The sequence below is a fragment of the Rhinoderma darwinii genome, chromosome 12, assembly GCF_050947455.1.
Source record: "Rhinoderma darwinii isolate aRhiDar2 chromosome 12, aRhiDar2.hap1, whole genome shotgun sequence".
In the NCBI taxonomy this organism is placed as follows: Eukaryota; Metazoa; Chordata; class Amphibia; order Anura; family Rhinodermatidae; genus Rhinoderma; species Rhinoderma darwinii.
In genome coordinates this window covers 76881423-76897254 of record NC_134698.1, presented here as the reverse complement: position 1 = coordinate 76897254, position 15832 = coordinate 76881423, and the positions used below count along the sequence as shown (strand labels likewise).

General features: G+C 43.4%; 1 protein-coding gene across 5 annotated transcripts; it reads left to right on the top strand.

Annotated features, from left to right (window-relative positions):
* The first annotated feature begins 60 nt into the window (after positions 1-60).
* Positions 61-15564, top strand: CGRRF1 (cell growth regulator with ring finger domain 1). Of its 5 annotated transcripts, none has more exons than XM_075844144.1 (7): positions 61-515; positions 2158-2297; positions 4052-4229; positions 8569-8770; positions 10881-10988; positions 11211-11334; positions 15203-15564. In XM_075844144.1, exons 1-7 carry the CDS (start codon positions 412-414, stop codon positions 15322-15324), a joined length of 978 nt encoding a protein of 325 aa, XP_075700259.1. In that variant the 5' UTR covers positions 61-411; the 3' UTR covers positions 15325-15564. The 5 variants fall into 5 exon arrangements, 3 of the variants coding, with proteins under 3 accessions (XP_075700259.1, XP_075700258.1, XP_075700260.1); XR_012851384.1 differs by having other exon boundaries at positions 72-515; positions 11211-11615; positions 15203-15292; XR_012851385.1 differs by having other exon boundaries at positions 72-515; positions 11211-11611; positions 15203-15288.
* The last annotated feature ends 268 nt before the right edge of the window (positions 15565-15832 follow it).

Below are 15832 nucleotides of genomic sequence, written 5' to 3'. Positions count from 1 at the left end.
CTGCAATAATGGGCGTGGTCAAGCAAAACTGACAGAACCAGAGCGAGCTGCCATATTGGTTATGGGCAAGCTTGTATTTTCATAACCATAATCCGATTTGCCGTACACAGTCGTTATAGTTTTACTACATAACCTATAAATGTATTGCTTAGTGGTCTGCCTAGAAATTACGACTTAGCTTATTTCCTATTTTTTTCCTGGTTATAAAACTCCAGGCCCCAAAACAAACATGGCCGAAAATCATTCCATGACATTAGGTCATATGTTCGTTACGTCGCGTACAATTGACCAATCAGTGAGGCAGGAAGGATGACAGGTAGTTGCTACGGCGGTTCAGATGGGAAAAAATAGTAGCGTAGGCGTTTTTTCTCCTGTTATGCTGTGAATAAAACAGGGCTGCCGGGTGCTGCTATGCCAGCGATAATCCTGGCTACGTTATATGAATATTCTCCTCTCTTCTACATTACAGTGGTGTCTATCTGCTTCGTAGTCACTTGCGGGATAGTACTCGGATGGTGAGTGACCAATGAACGCTTTGTTATGGGTTTCCCGTCGGTTTCCTTTATTTCTACTTTCCAGTTGCTCATCCAAGACACACACACAGGGGAGGAGATGTATCAAAAACACTAAAAGGGAACGGCGAGCAGTTGCCTATAGCAACCAATCAGATTCCAGCTTTCATTTTTTTTAAGCCCTTTGGAAAATGAAAGCAGCAATCTCATTGGTTGCTATGGACAACTGCTCCACTTTATCTTTGCTCTACTTGTTGATAAATCTCCTCCACCAGTAATGCAGCTGACACTAATGTAACAATTTCCTGTAATATAACTAGTGTTGTAATTCTTTTTTGCAATCCAAATGCTTATTGGTAGAGACAAATTCATTTATATCGTGGGCAGCCTTGTGCCTTCACATCGCCAATCAAAATGAACTTTTCTCGGCTAACTTTAAAACGAATGACATGATAGCTCCATTTGACGCTAACAACCAAGAATAGTTTTCCGACCGGCAGAACAGATTTCCACCAGTCGGTGCGGATTCAATTTGTAGACAAAACAATTATCATTAACGTCGAATATCTGTGTTCGGGCCTGTTCACATCGGCGTTAATGTTTTCGTTGCCGTGCTCCATAAGAGAAGCAGAACAGAAATACCAGAAGCGCCGGTCCGCTGTATGACGAACACCGTCGGCGCCCGACAGAACCAATTGACACTAGTAGGTTATACCTGGTTTCCATCATGGTGTCTGTCATTTTACCAGAAACAATAACGCAGCATGCGGCACTTTTGTTTCCAGTATTTTGGGCCGGATCTGTGACGGAGACCCCTAACTAAGCTTCCAACACAGATGTGAACAGGCCCTTAGATGTCCGGCCAACGTTCACTCAGCAGATGTCGGGTGGGGGGAGTATCTGGTATGTCGGATTTCAACCCACCCGATTCATTGTTTTCATGGGAGATAAGTCGCCGCCTGAAGTGTCTGGCTGCGGTTTATTCCCCTCCCCATTGAGAATACATGTACGCTCAGCCGACTCGAGCGAGCATGTGTATATGGAGGTCAGGAGAAATGGCTGTCGGCCGATTGAGTGTTCGGCCAGCACCTATTGCAGGTGTATAGCCACATTTAGGCTACTTTTTACAACTGTGCAACACACGGTGCGATAGCTTTGAAAACGGAGCCACATGACGCGATTTCCAAGCAATTGCAGTCATGTGACTTTGTTTTTTTTCCTTTTAAAGAGCACACCGCACATATAACAATGTGAGAAATCCATCAGGCTGGGTTCACACTGTGCGTTTCTAGCATGCCCTTCTTTGTTTTGGTTGATAAACTCGCCTGTAAGTTCATCAACCAAAACAAAAAAAGGCATATAAAAAAAAACCTCACAATGTGAACCCAGCCGTACTAAATTCCATTCACTAAAATGGCATCATGGCGTTCATAACGGCAGCAAAATCGCAAAAAATGCAGCGCTTATGAGCTTGCCCTAACCGCGCCCTCATAGGTTTATAGAAAAAAACGTAGAACATAAAATTACTCCGATATCCTTGTTTTTAATAGGCTTCTAGCGAGGTGCCAGATAATCCGGATCAGATGCCGGAATAAAGGAATTTTCTTGTATAAGGTTCGCCTAAAGTTTTTCGTTCTTGTTGCAGGCGCGGCCTCGACGTCCCTGTTATACTGAGAAACTCAGATGAGACTAATTCCAATACGTTCATTTGTAAGAAGCAGATGAAGGAAGTGAAGAATCCCTTTGGCTTGGAAATCCGTAATCCAGATGCAGCCACTATAGAGCGTAAGTGATTCAACACGACGCAGACAGGCGGTCGGGGGTGTTCAAAAGAAAATGGTATTGTAATGTGCCGACCATGTCATTTGAGGAAGGGCCGGATACTCTGGAGCGAGGTCCGCTATTTGTAGCACCTTCTAACGGCATGGAATACCAAGCAAGGAACCCTCCCCCCCCCCCCCAAGTACTTTTATATACCCTATTAAAGGGCTTGTCTCGTCTCCACAACCCCTTTCCATATGCCCTATTAGTGTATATAGACATCATAGTTGGGGGGGGTCCCTTTGCTCGGAATCCCCCTCAATGATCCAGAGCTGAGAACCGCTAACAAACAGCAGCTCTCATTCTGGCGGACACAGTCATTTCACTGGCCACATGTAAGGCCTTGTTCGCACGGTGTGTATTTGCCGCGTTTTTGCAGCGTCTTACGTGTCGAAAAACGCTTCAAAACTCATGCTGTAAGCTTATCAATGGGAAAACACTGTGTAGTGCATACAACACTTTTTTTTTTTTTTACGCTCGAGTGTTTAAAAAAACGTGTCGTGTAAAAGAAGAAGTCAGGTCAATTCTTGGCGCGTAAAACGCACCGAAAATGTGCCTAATTCCCATAGTCAAAGGGAGTTCTAATTACGCGCCCAAAAAACGCAGCATAAAAACGCGTTAAAAAGGCCTGTGCTTTAAACGGCAATTTGCAAAAACGCTAGCCTTTTTGATGAGTTTGCGCGTCGTTTTTTTTTTAGCGCCGTGTGAACAAGGCCAAACACTGCGTTGCTCTTGTAGTGAACGCTGCAGGGTAAATGAGCAGCCGATGGCAACTTCCCCCAAAGTGAACGGTTTGTCAAGGGTTGATGAGCAGCGGCGGCTTTCATATTAAATGAGCTGTTTGTGATGAAACCCCCCCTTTAAAGAATAATTCCACAATTTTTTATATCATTTTTACCACTAGGTGGAGCTGTGTCTACAATTTTTCCTGCATAAAGCAACAAAGGGTTTTCCAGTTTCAATAAAGTTTAATGCAAAGCGGTTTAACTTTCTAACATACTTTGTCTTTTTAGTTTTTTGTATATTTTAAATATCTGTTTGCTGTCAGTGAATAGGAACATTCTATTTTAAATCCAGAGGCTTAAAACCTCTACAGACCTAATATTTCTCACAGCTGAGGGTTTGCTTATAGTCCTATCCGATCTAGACAGTCCTCTGGGCTAATTACAACAGGGGCACAAATCTCTCTCCTGTCCTGATAGTTTGCTGCAATGTATCAGTGCAGGTAAAATGTATCAGCTTGAGCCATACTGTTTAGCTTACAAAGGATTGCTTAGACGGGATACTGGATAATTGTAGCAAATGCACAGCTGTGAATAGGACTAGATCTCTATGAGTTGTCGACCTCTGTATGTGAACAAGAACATTCCCATTCACTCATAGCAAGCAGAGATCTTGAAAATAATGTGGAATTGAAACACAAGTATATTAGAAAGTTGCAAAACATTTTAATTGCACAACGAATAAGCTTTATTTGCATGAAACTGGAAAATCCTTTTTTTTGTCCCGCAATGAAGCAATGGGATGTGGCTGGAGGGTGACAGCACCAAATCTCCATTGTCATTCACATTTAGTTGTTCGTGCACCGGCTGCTCTGGCGAGGGTGAGGGTGACAGGGACCCGACGCTTTGATCACACCGTTCCTATTCGTGATATATCATACCGGGGGAGGGGCAGCTGGACATCTATATTTTATTCTGTGCATTATCTTTACACAGAGGGTGTTACGTTGAGACCGCACTGCCTGGAGAAGTGTATCCTGTCCTGTTATTGGGGGTGCAGCGTACAAAAAGTGCAGGAGGCGCTGCAGAAACATGTCTACTGCTCTCAGATACAGACTCCTGGAGTATTGGAGGACGCCCTGTATGGTGAATACCTTTACAAGGAGCAGCATGTGTATCCTTTCCCAGCTATTAATGCTTAACATACATGTTCACAAATATACAGTATCGATTTTTTTTTTCGTTTGGGAAGTTTCACTTAGATGGGTAAGGCCTTGTTCACACCATTTTATAGAAAAAGTTCAAGGGCTTCCTCGGTACTATAATATTAATGGCATATCTTTAGGATAGGCCATCAATGTATGATCAGTGGGGTACCGCCTTCCTGAACCCCTGGTAACAGCAGGATGATGGGTCCGCAGTGCTCACTCAGGTCCCATGCACACGAACGTAGTTTTCATCCGTAATTTCGGATCCATTCATTTCTATTGGCCACGGACACATTTCAGTATATTTATGGATAGGTGCCCGGGCCGTAGAAATGATCTTCAAAATATAGAACGTGTCCTGTTTTTGTCCACTATTGCGGCACGGACTCGTCCATAGAAGTCTATCCGCAAGATGTGTATCCGTAGCCATCGGATCCGTATTTGCGGACTGTAAAAACCCTAACGGTCGTGTGCATGAGGCCTCATTCTGCTGATTGGCGAGGGTAAACTCTAAGGATAGGCCATCAATATTTAACTCCCGGAAAACCCCTTTAAAAAAGCCTCCCGTTTTTTTTTTTTTTATTGCAGTTTCCACTCGTACACTGGTGTTTCAGTGGGGTGCTGTGTGCAAAAATACTTACCGATCCCCGCGTCTTGTCTTTTTCGGGTCCAGAAGATCTATGTGAGCCGTCTTCAGCCTGATAATGAGCGCTGATCACAGCCGAAGGAGCAGAGTGCTCGGCTGAGCGTTCCTGCACCTTTCAGCAACGGTGGGGGTCTCAGCAACCGAACCCCACCGATCCAAACTTTTCATATGCCAGACCCCCCCCCCCCTAAGATGATAGCTGATCTCCTATAATGCAGAGGGGAGTTCTCAAAATGCAAGCACTGAGCAGATACTAAACAAGAAGGGAATGATGGGAGATTACAGCTCTAAAACCTGCAGAATTGCGACTGCAGCTCTGGAGTATAATACGGAGTCCTGATCAGTACAAAATAAATAATATAATAATGTAATTTACTTCTAAGATAAATGGGTTTTACAGATGCTGAATTTTTGAAGATTATAACCCCTAATCGTGATCATTACTGTGATTTATGTATCATTAAGCATTTCTGTATTGTGTGTAAGTTCTTCTTGTTATGCAGGATGACCGTCGACCCTGCACCCCCTCCCCTACTGACCTGTCTAATTATGACCGCTCTGCAGATCTTTCATTCTATTTAGAAACCAGGAAGCTCAGGATGAACAGAATTCAGTGGAGTATAATGTTACATGGAAGTGGACACTTGTAAAAATTAACCTTATGCTAATATACCCTGAAATGTTAATCAATGCAATAATTATTCTGTTACTTTGTCGTGACATATTAAGATCCCTGCTATTCTACAATTTGGCCACTAAGTGGCACTGTTAGGAAGCTAACTGAGCAATATCTATACATAAGGCAATTATAGCGGCAGGGAAGATAATTCTTAGAATGGCGTGACCTGTAACTGTGTGATTTATAACATATACCTCCATACATTTTATCTAAATGAAGCTTAGTCATTGTATAATGAAAAGTTCAACAACTTTCTAATATTTTATGTATTGCAATTCCTCTACATTTTCATGATCTCTGCTTGCGGTCAGTAAAAGGGAACGTTGTCATTCATATCTTGAACTAGTAAACCTGTAATATTTCTCACAGCTGAGGGATTTGTTACACTTGTATCCAGTCTACACCATCCTCTGAATTCCAAGCGGGTAAATTTTTTTTATCTACGCTGATACATTGTAGCAAACTATCAGGACAGGAGAGATATTTCTGCTGCTGATGGTTTTTAGATCTCAGAGCGTTGTTTAAATGGATAGAACTGTAGCAAATCCTCCGCTGTGAGAAATATTAGGTATTAGAGAGATTCGCTGGATTTAGGGGATGAATCCATAAAGAACTAATATGCTACAATCGTATCCAGTCTAGGCAATCTTGAAAATGGTGAGGAACTGAAACACAAAGTCTATTAGAATGTTGCATGGTATACATGTCTGATCGGCAGGGATCCGAACACTTGGACCCACACCGATTCCAAAAATGGGGGTGCCCAGGCCTCTGTTACCAGTGTTGAGGTGGCTGCTCATGTCATGAATGGCCATAGTGAGGAAACTAGGATGTGCGGCTTTGTCCAAGCCCGTGGTTCTCCGTCCTCTTGTCTGACGCCATTAATATGTATTTCTGGGTTTTGCACGTTAAATGTGTCCTTCGTTCTTCATTAGGGTTTAACAGCATTACAGAACAGCACTAAAGACCTTGAGCGAACCTCCGTCCCCTGCACCGGCTCCCGTAGGTTGAGTCCTAATAGCATTTGCAGTCTCATTATTTGGTTTATTCCCTGGTCGATGACGGCTGAGAGTGTGAGCCTGACTCAGCAGTGACTGGGAGGAACGCCAGCTCATTCAGGGAGAAACTGGACAAAGGAAAGATCCTAACGCACATCCTTTCCTGGTATAAATGGTTGAATGCATATATATAGATATACAGATGTAGCCAAGTTTATCTTGACTGATAACTTGCTGCAGCGTGATAATCGCACAACAAAACCATTGAAAAAGTCAAGTTAAAGTTTCTTGCCACTGTGTATTTAATGTTTAGGGAGTCAAGATAAAGATGGCTACATCTGTGTGTGTGTGTGTGTGTGTGTGTGTGTATGTATGTGTGTGTGTATATATATATATATATATATATATATATTTATTTCATACAAGCTAACAAAAGCCGCCATAAAGATGCGGATAATTTAGACCATGTGACCATTTGTGCCGACATTTGGTGTCTAGGTATCAAAATCCATCTTTCCATTCTAACCAGGAGACTTCTGGTATGGCTGTGATAAAGATTTGTAAAACGCGTCATTATATTCTCTGTCACATGCTGGATGTTTTTCAAAAAAGAGTTCGATCTTTAAAGCGTTTTTCCTGTTTTATGTAAAAAAAAGATCAAATGGGTTTTCCACAATTACGGTAACTAAATGGCTCCAAAGCTGCCTGACACCGCAAAATATCAAACATGGCCGTATATTCACCTTTTAAAATATGCACCCCCCCCCCCCACTGTCCAATCCCGCGTGGCTGCCTCTGTACACCCCGGCTATGAAATGACGTGTCACAAGAGTGTGGCGACTAATCATGAGCATGTGATTGGCCATCACGCTGTTGTGACATGTCCTATGGGCGACACATTATTATGCAGCCAGGTAAACAGAAGTAGCCGCATAGGAGATCGAAGCATCTTTTAAAAGGTGAATATATGGCCATTACTGTTTAAGGCAATTTTGCATTCATTTAGGGAATCCTTGTACATTAAAAAGCCATGGAATTTGCTCATATACTATGTATTTCAATCCCTCACCATTTACAAGATCTCTGCTTGCTGCCAGGGATTGCAGATATTCATGTTTTATATCCGCGTGGGTTTCCTACAATTGTATCCAGTCTAGACAAGATGTAGGTACAATATATCAGCTGATTGTCTAGACTGGATACAATTGTAGGAAACCCTCAGCTGTGAGAAGTGTTAGGTTTCCAGCCTCTGGATGTAGACAATGAATAAGAGCAAGCAGAGATCTTGAAATGATTAAGGAATTGAAACACAATGTAAGTTAGAAAATTGCAAAACTTTTCATCACACAGTGATTCACCTTTATTTGCAGAATACCCAGAGGCGTAACATGACGCTCCTGGGCCCTTTTCAAAATCTATAAGAGGGCACCCCCCCCCCCCATCAACGATCACTTGTCCCTTATAACTTATAACACCACCATTTTCTTACGTGCCAGAAGGATCTTTAGGCACCAGGACACTTCTCCCCCTATGTTGTTAAAACTGGAAAACCCCTTTAAAGAGGTCTGACCTGGTGACAAGTTCCCTTTATGGAAACTTTATTCTCAGTTTATATTAAATTGCACTTTATTGCAAGCAAGGGTCTTAGGTTTTCGGGGTTTTACGGATTATCAGAGCCCCTTTTTTTGCTACTTGGTAATGGTTTAGCTCATCTTAAATCCTTTGGCATGCCTAAAGCGATGAATTTAGATGACTTTCCCCTGAAAATCCTGAGCTAAACCTCAACGTCACACTAGGGGAAAAAAACTTGGGTGCAGCCTCAGCCACCAGAAATGAATGGACTACTTCAGCCTCTCAGCAATGCAACAAAGTAACCGCTGTTTTATTGTATCAGCAATGTGGTGCAGTGAATAAGAGCCCCGTCTTAGTCACCGTCTGCCTCTTGTATCGTGAACGCAGCGTTTTCCTCAACACTCATTCAGCATCCAGAAACAAAGCAAGGAAGAAATATTAATTCAGCTGCCAGAGGACAAGAAGACAGATTTTGGCCCGGTGCCTCGGACTCGTTATCCTCTCGTAGCCCTGCTGACCATATCTGATGTGGATGAGCGGGAGTTCTACCCTATTGTAAGGCTGCACTACTGCATGACGAGCCGTTCACACCCACATGTGATGGATGACTATGTATGTGCTCCCTGCTCTGACTATGATTTTTTTTTCTTTTACTGGATGAAGATCAGTTGCGATTTGTTGCTCTCAGATCACATTTCAACATGGTGGTATATAGGGAAGCCCCGGGCTCAGCGTTAATTATTTGCATATGTCCAAAACTGATTATAGAAAGTCCCTGTCTTTCCTAGTCACACTTGTTGTGATACCGCACCTGTTGTCTGGACACAACCGCAGCGGCCGAAATTTTGCTTCAGAAACCTGTACAGACCTAATACTTCACACAGCTGAGCATTTGCTACAATGGTATCCAGTCTACACAATCATCTGTGAGCTAAACTGTCTGGATTCCAGACGGATACATTTTATCTGCACTGATACATTGTAGCAGACTATCAGAACAGGAAAGAGAATTGTGCTGTGTATAGTTCACAGAGGATTGTCTAGACCGGAACCAATTGTAACAAAATCTCAGGTGGGAGAAGAATTAGGCCTGTATGGGTTTTCAGCCTGAAATGGTAAACCTGAATGGTTTCATGCACTGACAGCAAGCAGAGATATTGACAAATCAAACAAAATGTATGCGAAAGTTGCAGAACTTTTTAAATACAAGGAAAGGTTTATGTATATGTAACTAGGAAAACTGCAACAACTCCTTTTCTATACGCCCCGGGAGGCCGGCCCTCTGACGTCACCCAGGCCAGCCTCCCGGGATGATGTTTCATCCCATGTGACCGCCGCTACAGATTGTGATTAGCTGCAGTGGTCGCATGGGATGAAACGTCATCCCAGGAGGCTGCGCTTTTTTGCGGCAGAATCGCTGTGAACCCGCCGCAAAAAACCAACAAATTCCGTTGCGGAAAAACTGCAGTATTTATGCAACGTGTGAACTGACTCCTATAGTGAAGACTGACACAAGGGTCTATTGCTTAGAGGTACAATCCATGGATTGAGTTGGATGACATCGAGGGTGGTCGCCCATCACGCATTACCCATGTAAGAGAACATGACATGACTATTACGTACCGTCACAATTACCGTGATACTTTCCGAGCTGGGGATTTGCTTGCCGTAGGTAAAGATTGCGAAAAGTTGCAGCCAACTGTTCCCCGTGATCCTCCGCTGTGTGTGATTTTAGCAGAAGGGAACGATCCTTCTCACCTCTTATTATTGAACTTGTGTTCCTGAAATCTGAGCGGTAGGAGATAAATGTGGAATTTGGCATTGTGCTGACACGGATATTTCACTAATCGGCAGCAGGAGCTTCGGTAGAGCCGCGCGTCTATTAAATACCACGTGGAGGTGATTTCCAGCTGCCCTTGTTTTGCTGACTGGTATATTCCATGTTTTCCACTTACAGGGTCTTTGTAAACTTTTGCCAGTAAATTAAGTATTTTATTCAAGCCTAAACCCGTCCGGACTCATTAGCTGCGATGCTTCAATCTCATGGTAAATGTTGTGGCTCTCGCATAGGGGCCACACATTATATGCAGGCTACGCTATCTTTAAAGGGATTGACTTAAAGGGTGTTTCCATCGGCCCATAGACATTGATTAGAACAGCACGACGCACCCGTGACCACCACTCCATTCAAATCCTTACTGCTTTGAATAGTAGCGGGGGGCTCGGGACCCCCATTCTAGTGATCTGTATCAATCCCCGTGGTGGGACCCCTAGCGATCAGACGCTTATCACCTATCCCATGTCCATTTTTGCACAACCCGTTCAAAGCTTAATCATTGTATAATAAAAAGTTCTGCAACTTTCTAATATACTTTGTGTTTTCATTTATCACCGTTTTCAAGATCTCGGCTTGCTGTCGTTGAATGGGAACATTCTGGTTTATACTCAAACTATCTTTCAAGATCTCTGCTAGGTGTCAGTGAATGGAAACGTTCTTCATCACATTCAGAGGCTGAGAACTGTCTCAGTTGCAGTTAGATACGTTCTGGGAGCAAAACACAACCTCAGCACAGATCTTTTTCCTGTCCGCCAGGATGTTATACTGGCACGTAGATAAGGTGGTATCTTAATTCTGCCTATAGACTACCATAGCATCCGTCACTTTTCAAAGGGTGCACTATAAGAGACAATTTAAAGTAACGCTGAAGTCTTCTGCTTACAGGTGTCCATGCTCACCGTCCTTCATATTCCAGACAGAAGTTACAGGATGCCCTGCAGGATAATGTATCAGTATCTGATGACTGACAAAGGTCAATTCTATGACCTTAAGGTAAATATTTTTCAGGAACTTGTGACATTTTTGTGTTGTCAGCCTATGAAATGAGCCGTTCATTCAAATGTTGATTAACTGCAATACCAGACACATCCCATGGACAAGAGGGGCGCTGTTTCTGGAAAAAAAATATTCTATTTCTGGAAAGATTAGGATTATATTTGGAGGTCATGCTTTATGCTCGTTATTCCTGATTGGGTTTATGTATTTTTTTTCTAGCAACTTTATATGTCTGCGAGCGATAACCAGGCAACAGAGTCAACAGAGATGGTCATTGATGACTCCAACGATAAAGAACTGCTGGAGAAGTTGGGAATATCAGAAGAGGAGCTGCAAGAAAACGGTGCCAAGGACTGTGTTGTTTGTCAGAATGACCCTGTAAATTGGGTTTTGTTACCGTGTCGACACGTGTGCCTGTGTGATGGGTGCTTGATGCGCTTTCAGCACTGCCCAATATGCCGGCAGTTTGTTCAGGAAACCTTCCCTTTACATAGCAGCGCACCGCCAATGGAGAAATGAACTGGAGCTATGATATAACTACAACAAGATGACATGCACTGCTTCAATCAAGATACAGCGCACACCCCGTCATGGCCCCTGGAGGTTTAGGGGGCCGATCAGTGGGTACTATTGATCTATTAGATATCTATCTGTTTGGTAATAGTTATTCCTTAAAATGAATGCTCAGCCTTGAAAATCATTAGATAGTTCCAAAATTCTGTGAAGATTATTTTCTTAATATATTTTTATAGTGACTGCAGATCCGTTTTTCTCAGCTCTGAATCCTTTATATAGCACTAAAATTCTAGCTGCTTGCAGTGGCCACTAGGGGGAGCTGAGGAGCTTATTGCATAGTGTTTATTGTAACGCCAGTGGCGGGCACCGTTCATGCCAGCGGTCCCCATCGCCGCTTCTCTTGCACCCTGCCCCTCCTCCAGGCCGACGGCTTGTGTTCTCCGCTCACGGTCACACTGTTCTTAGTGCACGCGCTTCGGCCGCCTCTTAATGGTCCTGCGCAGTCGAAATTTAAAAATGTCCCTGTTGTCCCCCAGGACTATTTAAGGCACTTTCACTGTCGCCCAGGTGCCTGAGCAATATTAGAAATAACGTAGTGTTATCCAGCGAAGGTTCCTGTGTGCATCTGATCCTGTCTGCTATTGCTATCAGTTTGTATCCAGTTGTCCGTTACCAGCCTGTATCCAGTCTGCTGTCGTTATCAGTTATCTGTCTGTATCCCGCTACCCGCCGTTGTCCAGCTACCCGCCTGTGTCCAGCTGCCCACCTGTGTCCAACTACCCACCTGTGTCCAACTACCTGGCTGTGTCTAGCTACCTGCTACCTGGCTGTGTCTAGCTACCCGCTACCTGGCTGTGTCTAGCTACCCGCTACCTGGCTGTGTCCAGCTACCCGCTACCTGGCTGTGTCCAGCTACCCGCTACCTGGCTGTGTCCAGCTACCCGCTACCTGGCTGTGTCCAGCTACCTGGCTGTGTCCAGCTACCCGCTACCTGGCTGTGTCCAGCTACCCGCCTGTGTCCAGCTACCCGCCTGTGTCCAGCTACCCGCTACCTGGCTGTGTCCCGATACCCGCTACCTGGCTGTGTCCAGCTACCCGCTACCTGCCTGTGTCCAGCTACCCGCTACCTGCCTGTGTCCAGCTACCCGCTACCTGCCTGTGTCCAGCTACCCGCTACCTGCCTGTGTCCAGCTACCCGCTACCTGCCTGTGTCCAGCTACCCGCTACCTGCCTGTGTCCAGCTAACCGCTATCCACATGTGACCAGTGGCCTGTGATCCGTGATCACTTTCCATCCTTAAAGGTACCATCTGCCAGTGCCTGTTTCTTGTCTGTTTAGCCAGCAGCTACTCCGCCGGGACCACCTCAAGTGGTAGCGACCTGGTAGCCTTTCCACAGCGTAGACCAGATCCCTGTATGGGGTTTGAAGGGTGAAGACTGGGGAGGCTACTTCGATAACGCCCTTAGAGGTGGCCCTAAGCCAAACCAGTGGAGTATCGCAGTGGGTCCATAAACCTGTTGGTCATAACGTTTATATATTGCACTCAATAATAAAGTAGTATGCAGTAAGCTCCCTCTAGTGGTGCCTGCAGGCAGTTTAAATTTTATTATTTAGTTCTATATCTGCAGGGGATTTGGAGCCCTGTATCAGGAAAAACAGAGCCCAGACCGCTAGGAAGATATATTAAGAAATTAATCTGTACTGAATAACTCTCCCATCTCTTATCCCATTGTCACTGCATCAACAAAGGCTCCGGTAAAGTCCACAAATTGTCAGGAATCGGGATGTAAAAAAATTAGATTTCGCCACCAATACAGAGCTTATTACCCATCTTTCCTAGTCTCATAAATGGATATCCGCTCACTTATGTATAGAGGCACCTACGGCTCCTGTACCGCTGCATCACTTGGCATATTTGCCCTGAGAGTCTGGGAAATCATGTGATCACTCCTGTGGGAGTCATAAGAATTTTTTAATAACAGAAAAGGACGACTCCTGAACTTATTTAATGGGGACTCGGGGAGAAGCAAAGATATAAAATGAAGCTCCTGGACCCCAATGCAAAATATGTTATAGGGCCCCACAACTATCACAGTAATGTAAAATACTGGTCTCCTCATGGGGCAGAAGGACCCAAGCTCCAATGCAGTGACCCCTGCCACCCCCTATATGTAGCTACGCCCCTGAGGGGAAGTGTTTAATATTCACAAGATTTCGTTTTTAAAATGACTCCCTCCAAAGCCGATTGAGTAACTAATGGTTAGTTCAGTCGCATCGATTGGACAGGAGAGCGTCACAATGTCACTAACCATATTTATTTTTTTATGATTTTATTCTAATTTATTTCTTCCATGTTGTAGCTGAATTTTACAAGTTTTTTTCTAAGTCCAGGAATCGTTTCTTGATGTAGGTTCTCCCGCTGCGGTGGTCTCCAGCCAGTGGTCCTCCAGCTAATGCAGATCTACTACTCACTCTCATGCTGTGAGTTGTAGTTCTTCAACAGTTGGGAGACCCAGAGGTTGGAGGTCGCTGCTCTGCCGGGGTACATTGAAGCTTATGCTATATGTTAGATTGTAAGCTCCTGTGTGTAAGGATAGATACAAAGTAATACATTCCCTGTGCTTCAAACAGTGATTCAAATAAAAAAATTACTAAGAATATAACTTAAAAAAACTTTCTTGCCATTCACATAAAAAAACTAAAACTTTTGTTTTTACTTACTTATGAATAATATCAATAAATTCCTTTTACTATCTTTTTTACTATTATTTTCTTTATGTAAATAAAGCTTAAGGGTCAGTTCACACTGCGTTTTTTGACGCGGAAACTGCATCGGAAAACGTGCCAAAAAACAGCCAAAAATGCCTCCCATTGATTTCAATGGGAGGCGGAGGCGTTTTTTTCCCGCGAGTGGAAAAACCGTCTTGCGGGAAAAAGAAGCGACATGCCCTATCTTCGGGTGTTTACGTCTCTGACCTCCCATTGAGATCAATGGGAGGCAGAGAAAGCGTATTTCGCTGCGTTTTTTGCCTGCGGCGCTCAATGGCCGAGGGCGGAAAACGCAGCGAAAATCTGCTTAAATTCTGATTTTCTGCCTGCAAAAAAACTCTGTGTGAACCCAGCTTAATCGTTTTTTCACAATTTTTAAGATCTCTGCTTGCTTTCATTAAATGGGAACGTTTTTGTTTCCATACAGAGACTGAACAGGTCCTGTACAGAACTAGAATTGATAGTTTGCTACAATTGTATCCAGTCTAGGCAATCTTCTACAAGCTACAGACATCTTCGTAGCAACTCTTTCTCCTATTCTATTAGTTCGCTGCAATGTATCAGTGCAGGTAAAAATAAGCCTGACTTCTTAGCTTATATTCGATTTTGCCTAGATTGCATAAAATTGTATTAAACCCCTAAGCTCTGGAAGTATTAGCTCTGTTCAGATTTACAGCCTCTGGATATAACAAGAATGTTTCCATGCACTAAAAGCAAGCAGAGATTTTGAAAATCATGAATTAAAACACAAAGGGTATTAGAAAGTTGCAGAACTTTTAAGATTAATTTACATAAAAAAAAAAAAAAACTTTAATTGTTGCTCTATGGAGGTAATATTAACTGGAAACAGCTCCACTTAGTGGTCAAATTATATAGAAAAAAACGTTCCATTGTTCTTTAATCTATGTTTTTATTTTTTTTCACAGCATACTTTCCTGTGAACATTTTAGAAGTCCTTGATGCCACGCCCTACACTTGTCATGCCCCTCCTCCAGAACATGTAGCTCCGCCTTTTAAAGTGCAACGCACTACCTCTTTCAACAACTGACTGGTAGAAATGGCATTGAAGTAGACTCCTGACCTTACATGGGTCACTATAGATAATGGCTTCTGTGTGCACATAGCTTATCTTTATTATTTAACCCCCGCTGAGCCTTGATATTTCAGATGATTGACCATAACTTATTGAAGGTAATTAAATATAATTTAAGCAGATGATCGACCAGCAGGTTGTGTGAGCCAAGCGGGATTTCCCCCTCCGCTGTCTAGGGAGATATTGAGTTGCTTTATGTGAGCAGCGAAACTATTTAAAACTGAAATTATCTTAAATTAATTTTGTAATTTGTTTTTCTCATAAAACACAGCGGCGCATTGTGCTCTATTGTAACTTCTCCAGGACAAGCGGCATCTGTTGGCACCGGTATCATTCAGCCCCGAGTTACCATTATGATACATTACAGTAAAGCCTGTAATGCGGGGTTGATGGCGCTTAGTCAATTTTACTTCCATATAGCAACATTTAAACTAACTCTGTCGGACTACTAACCTCATCCTCT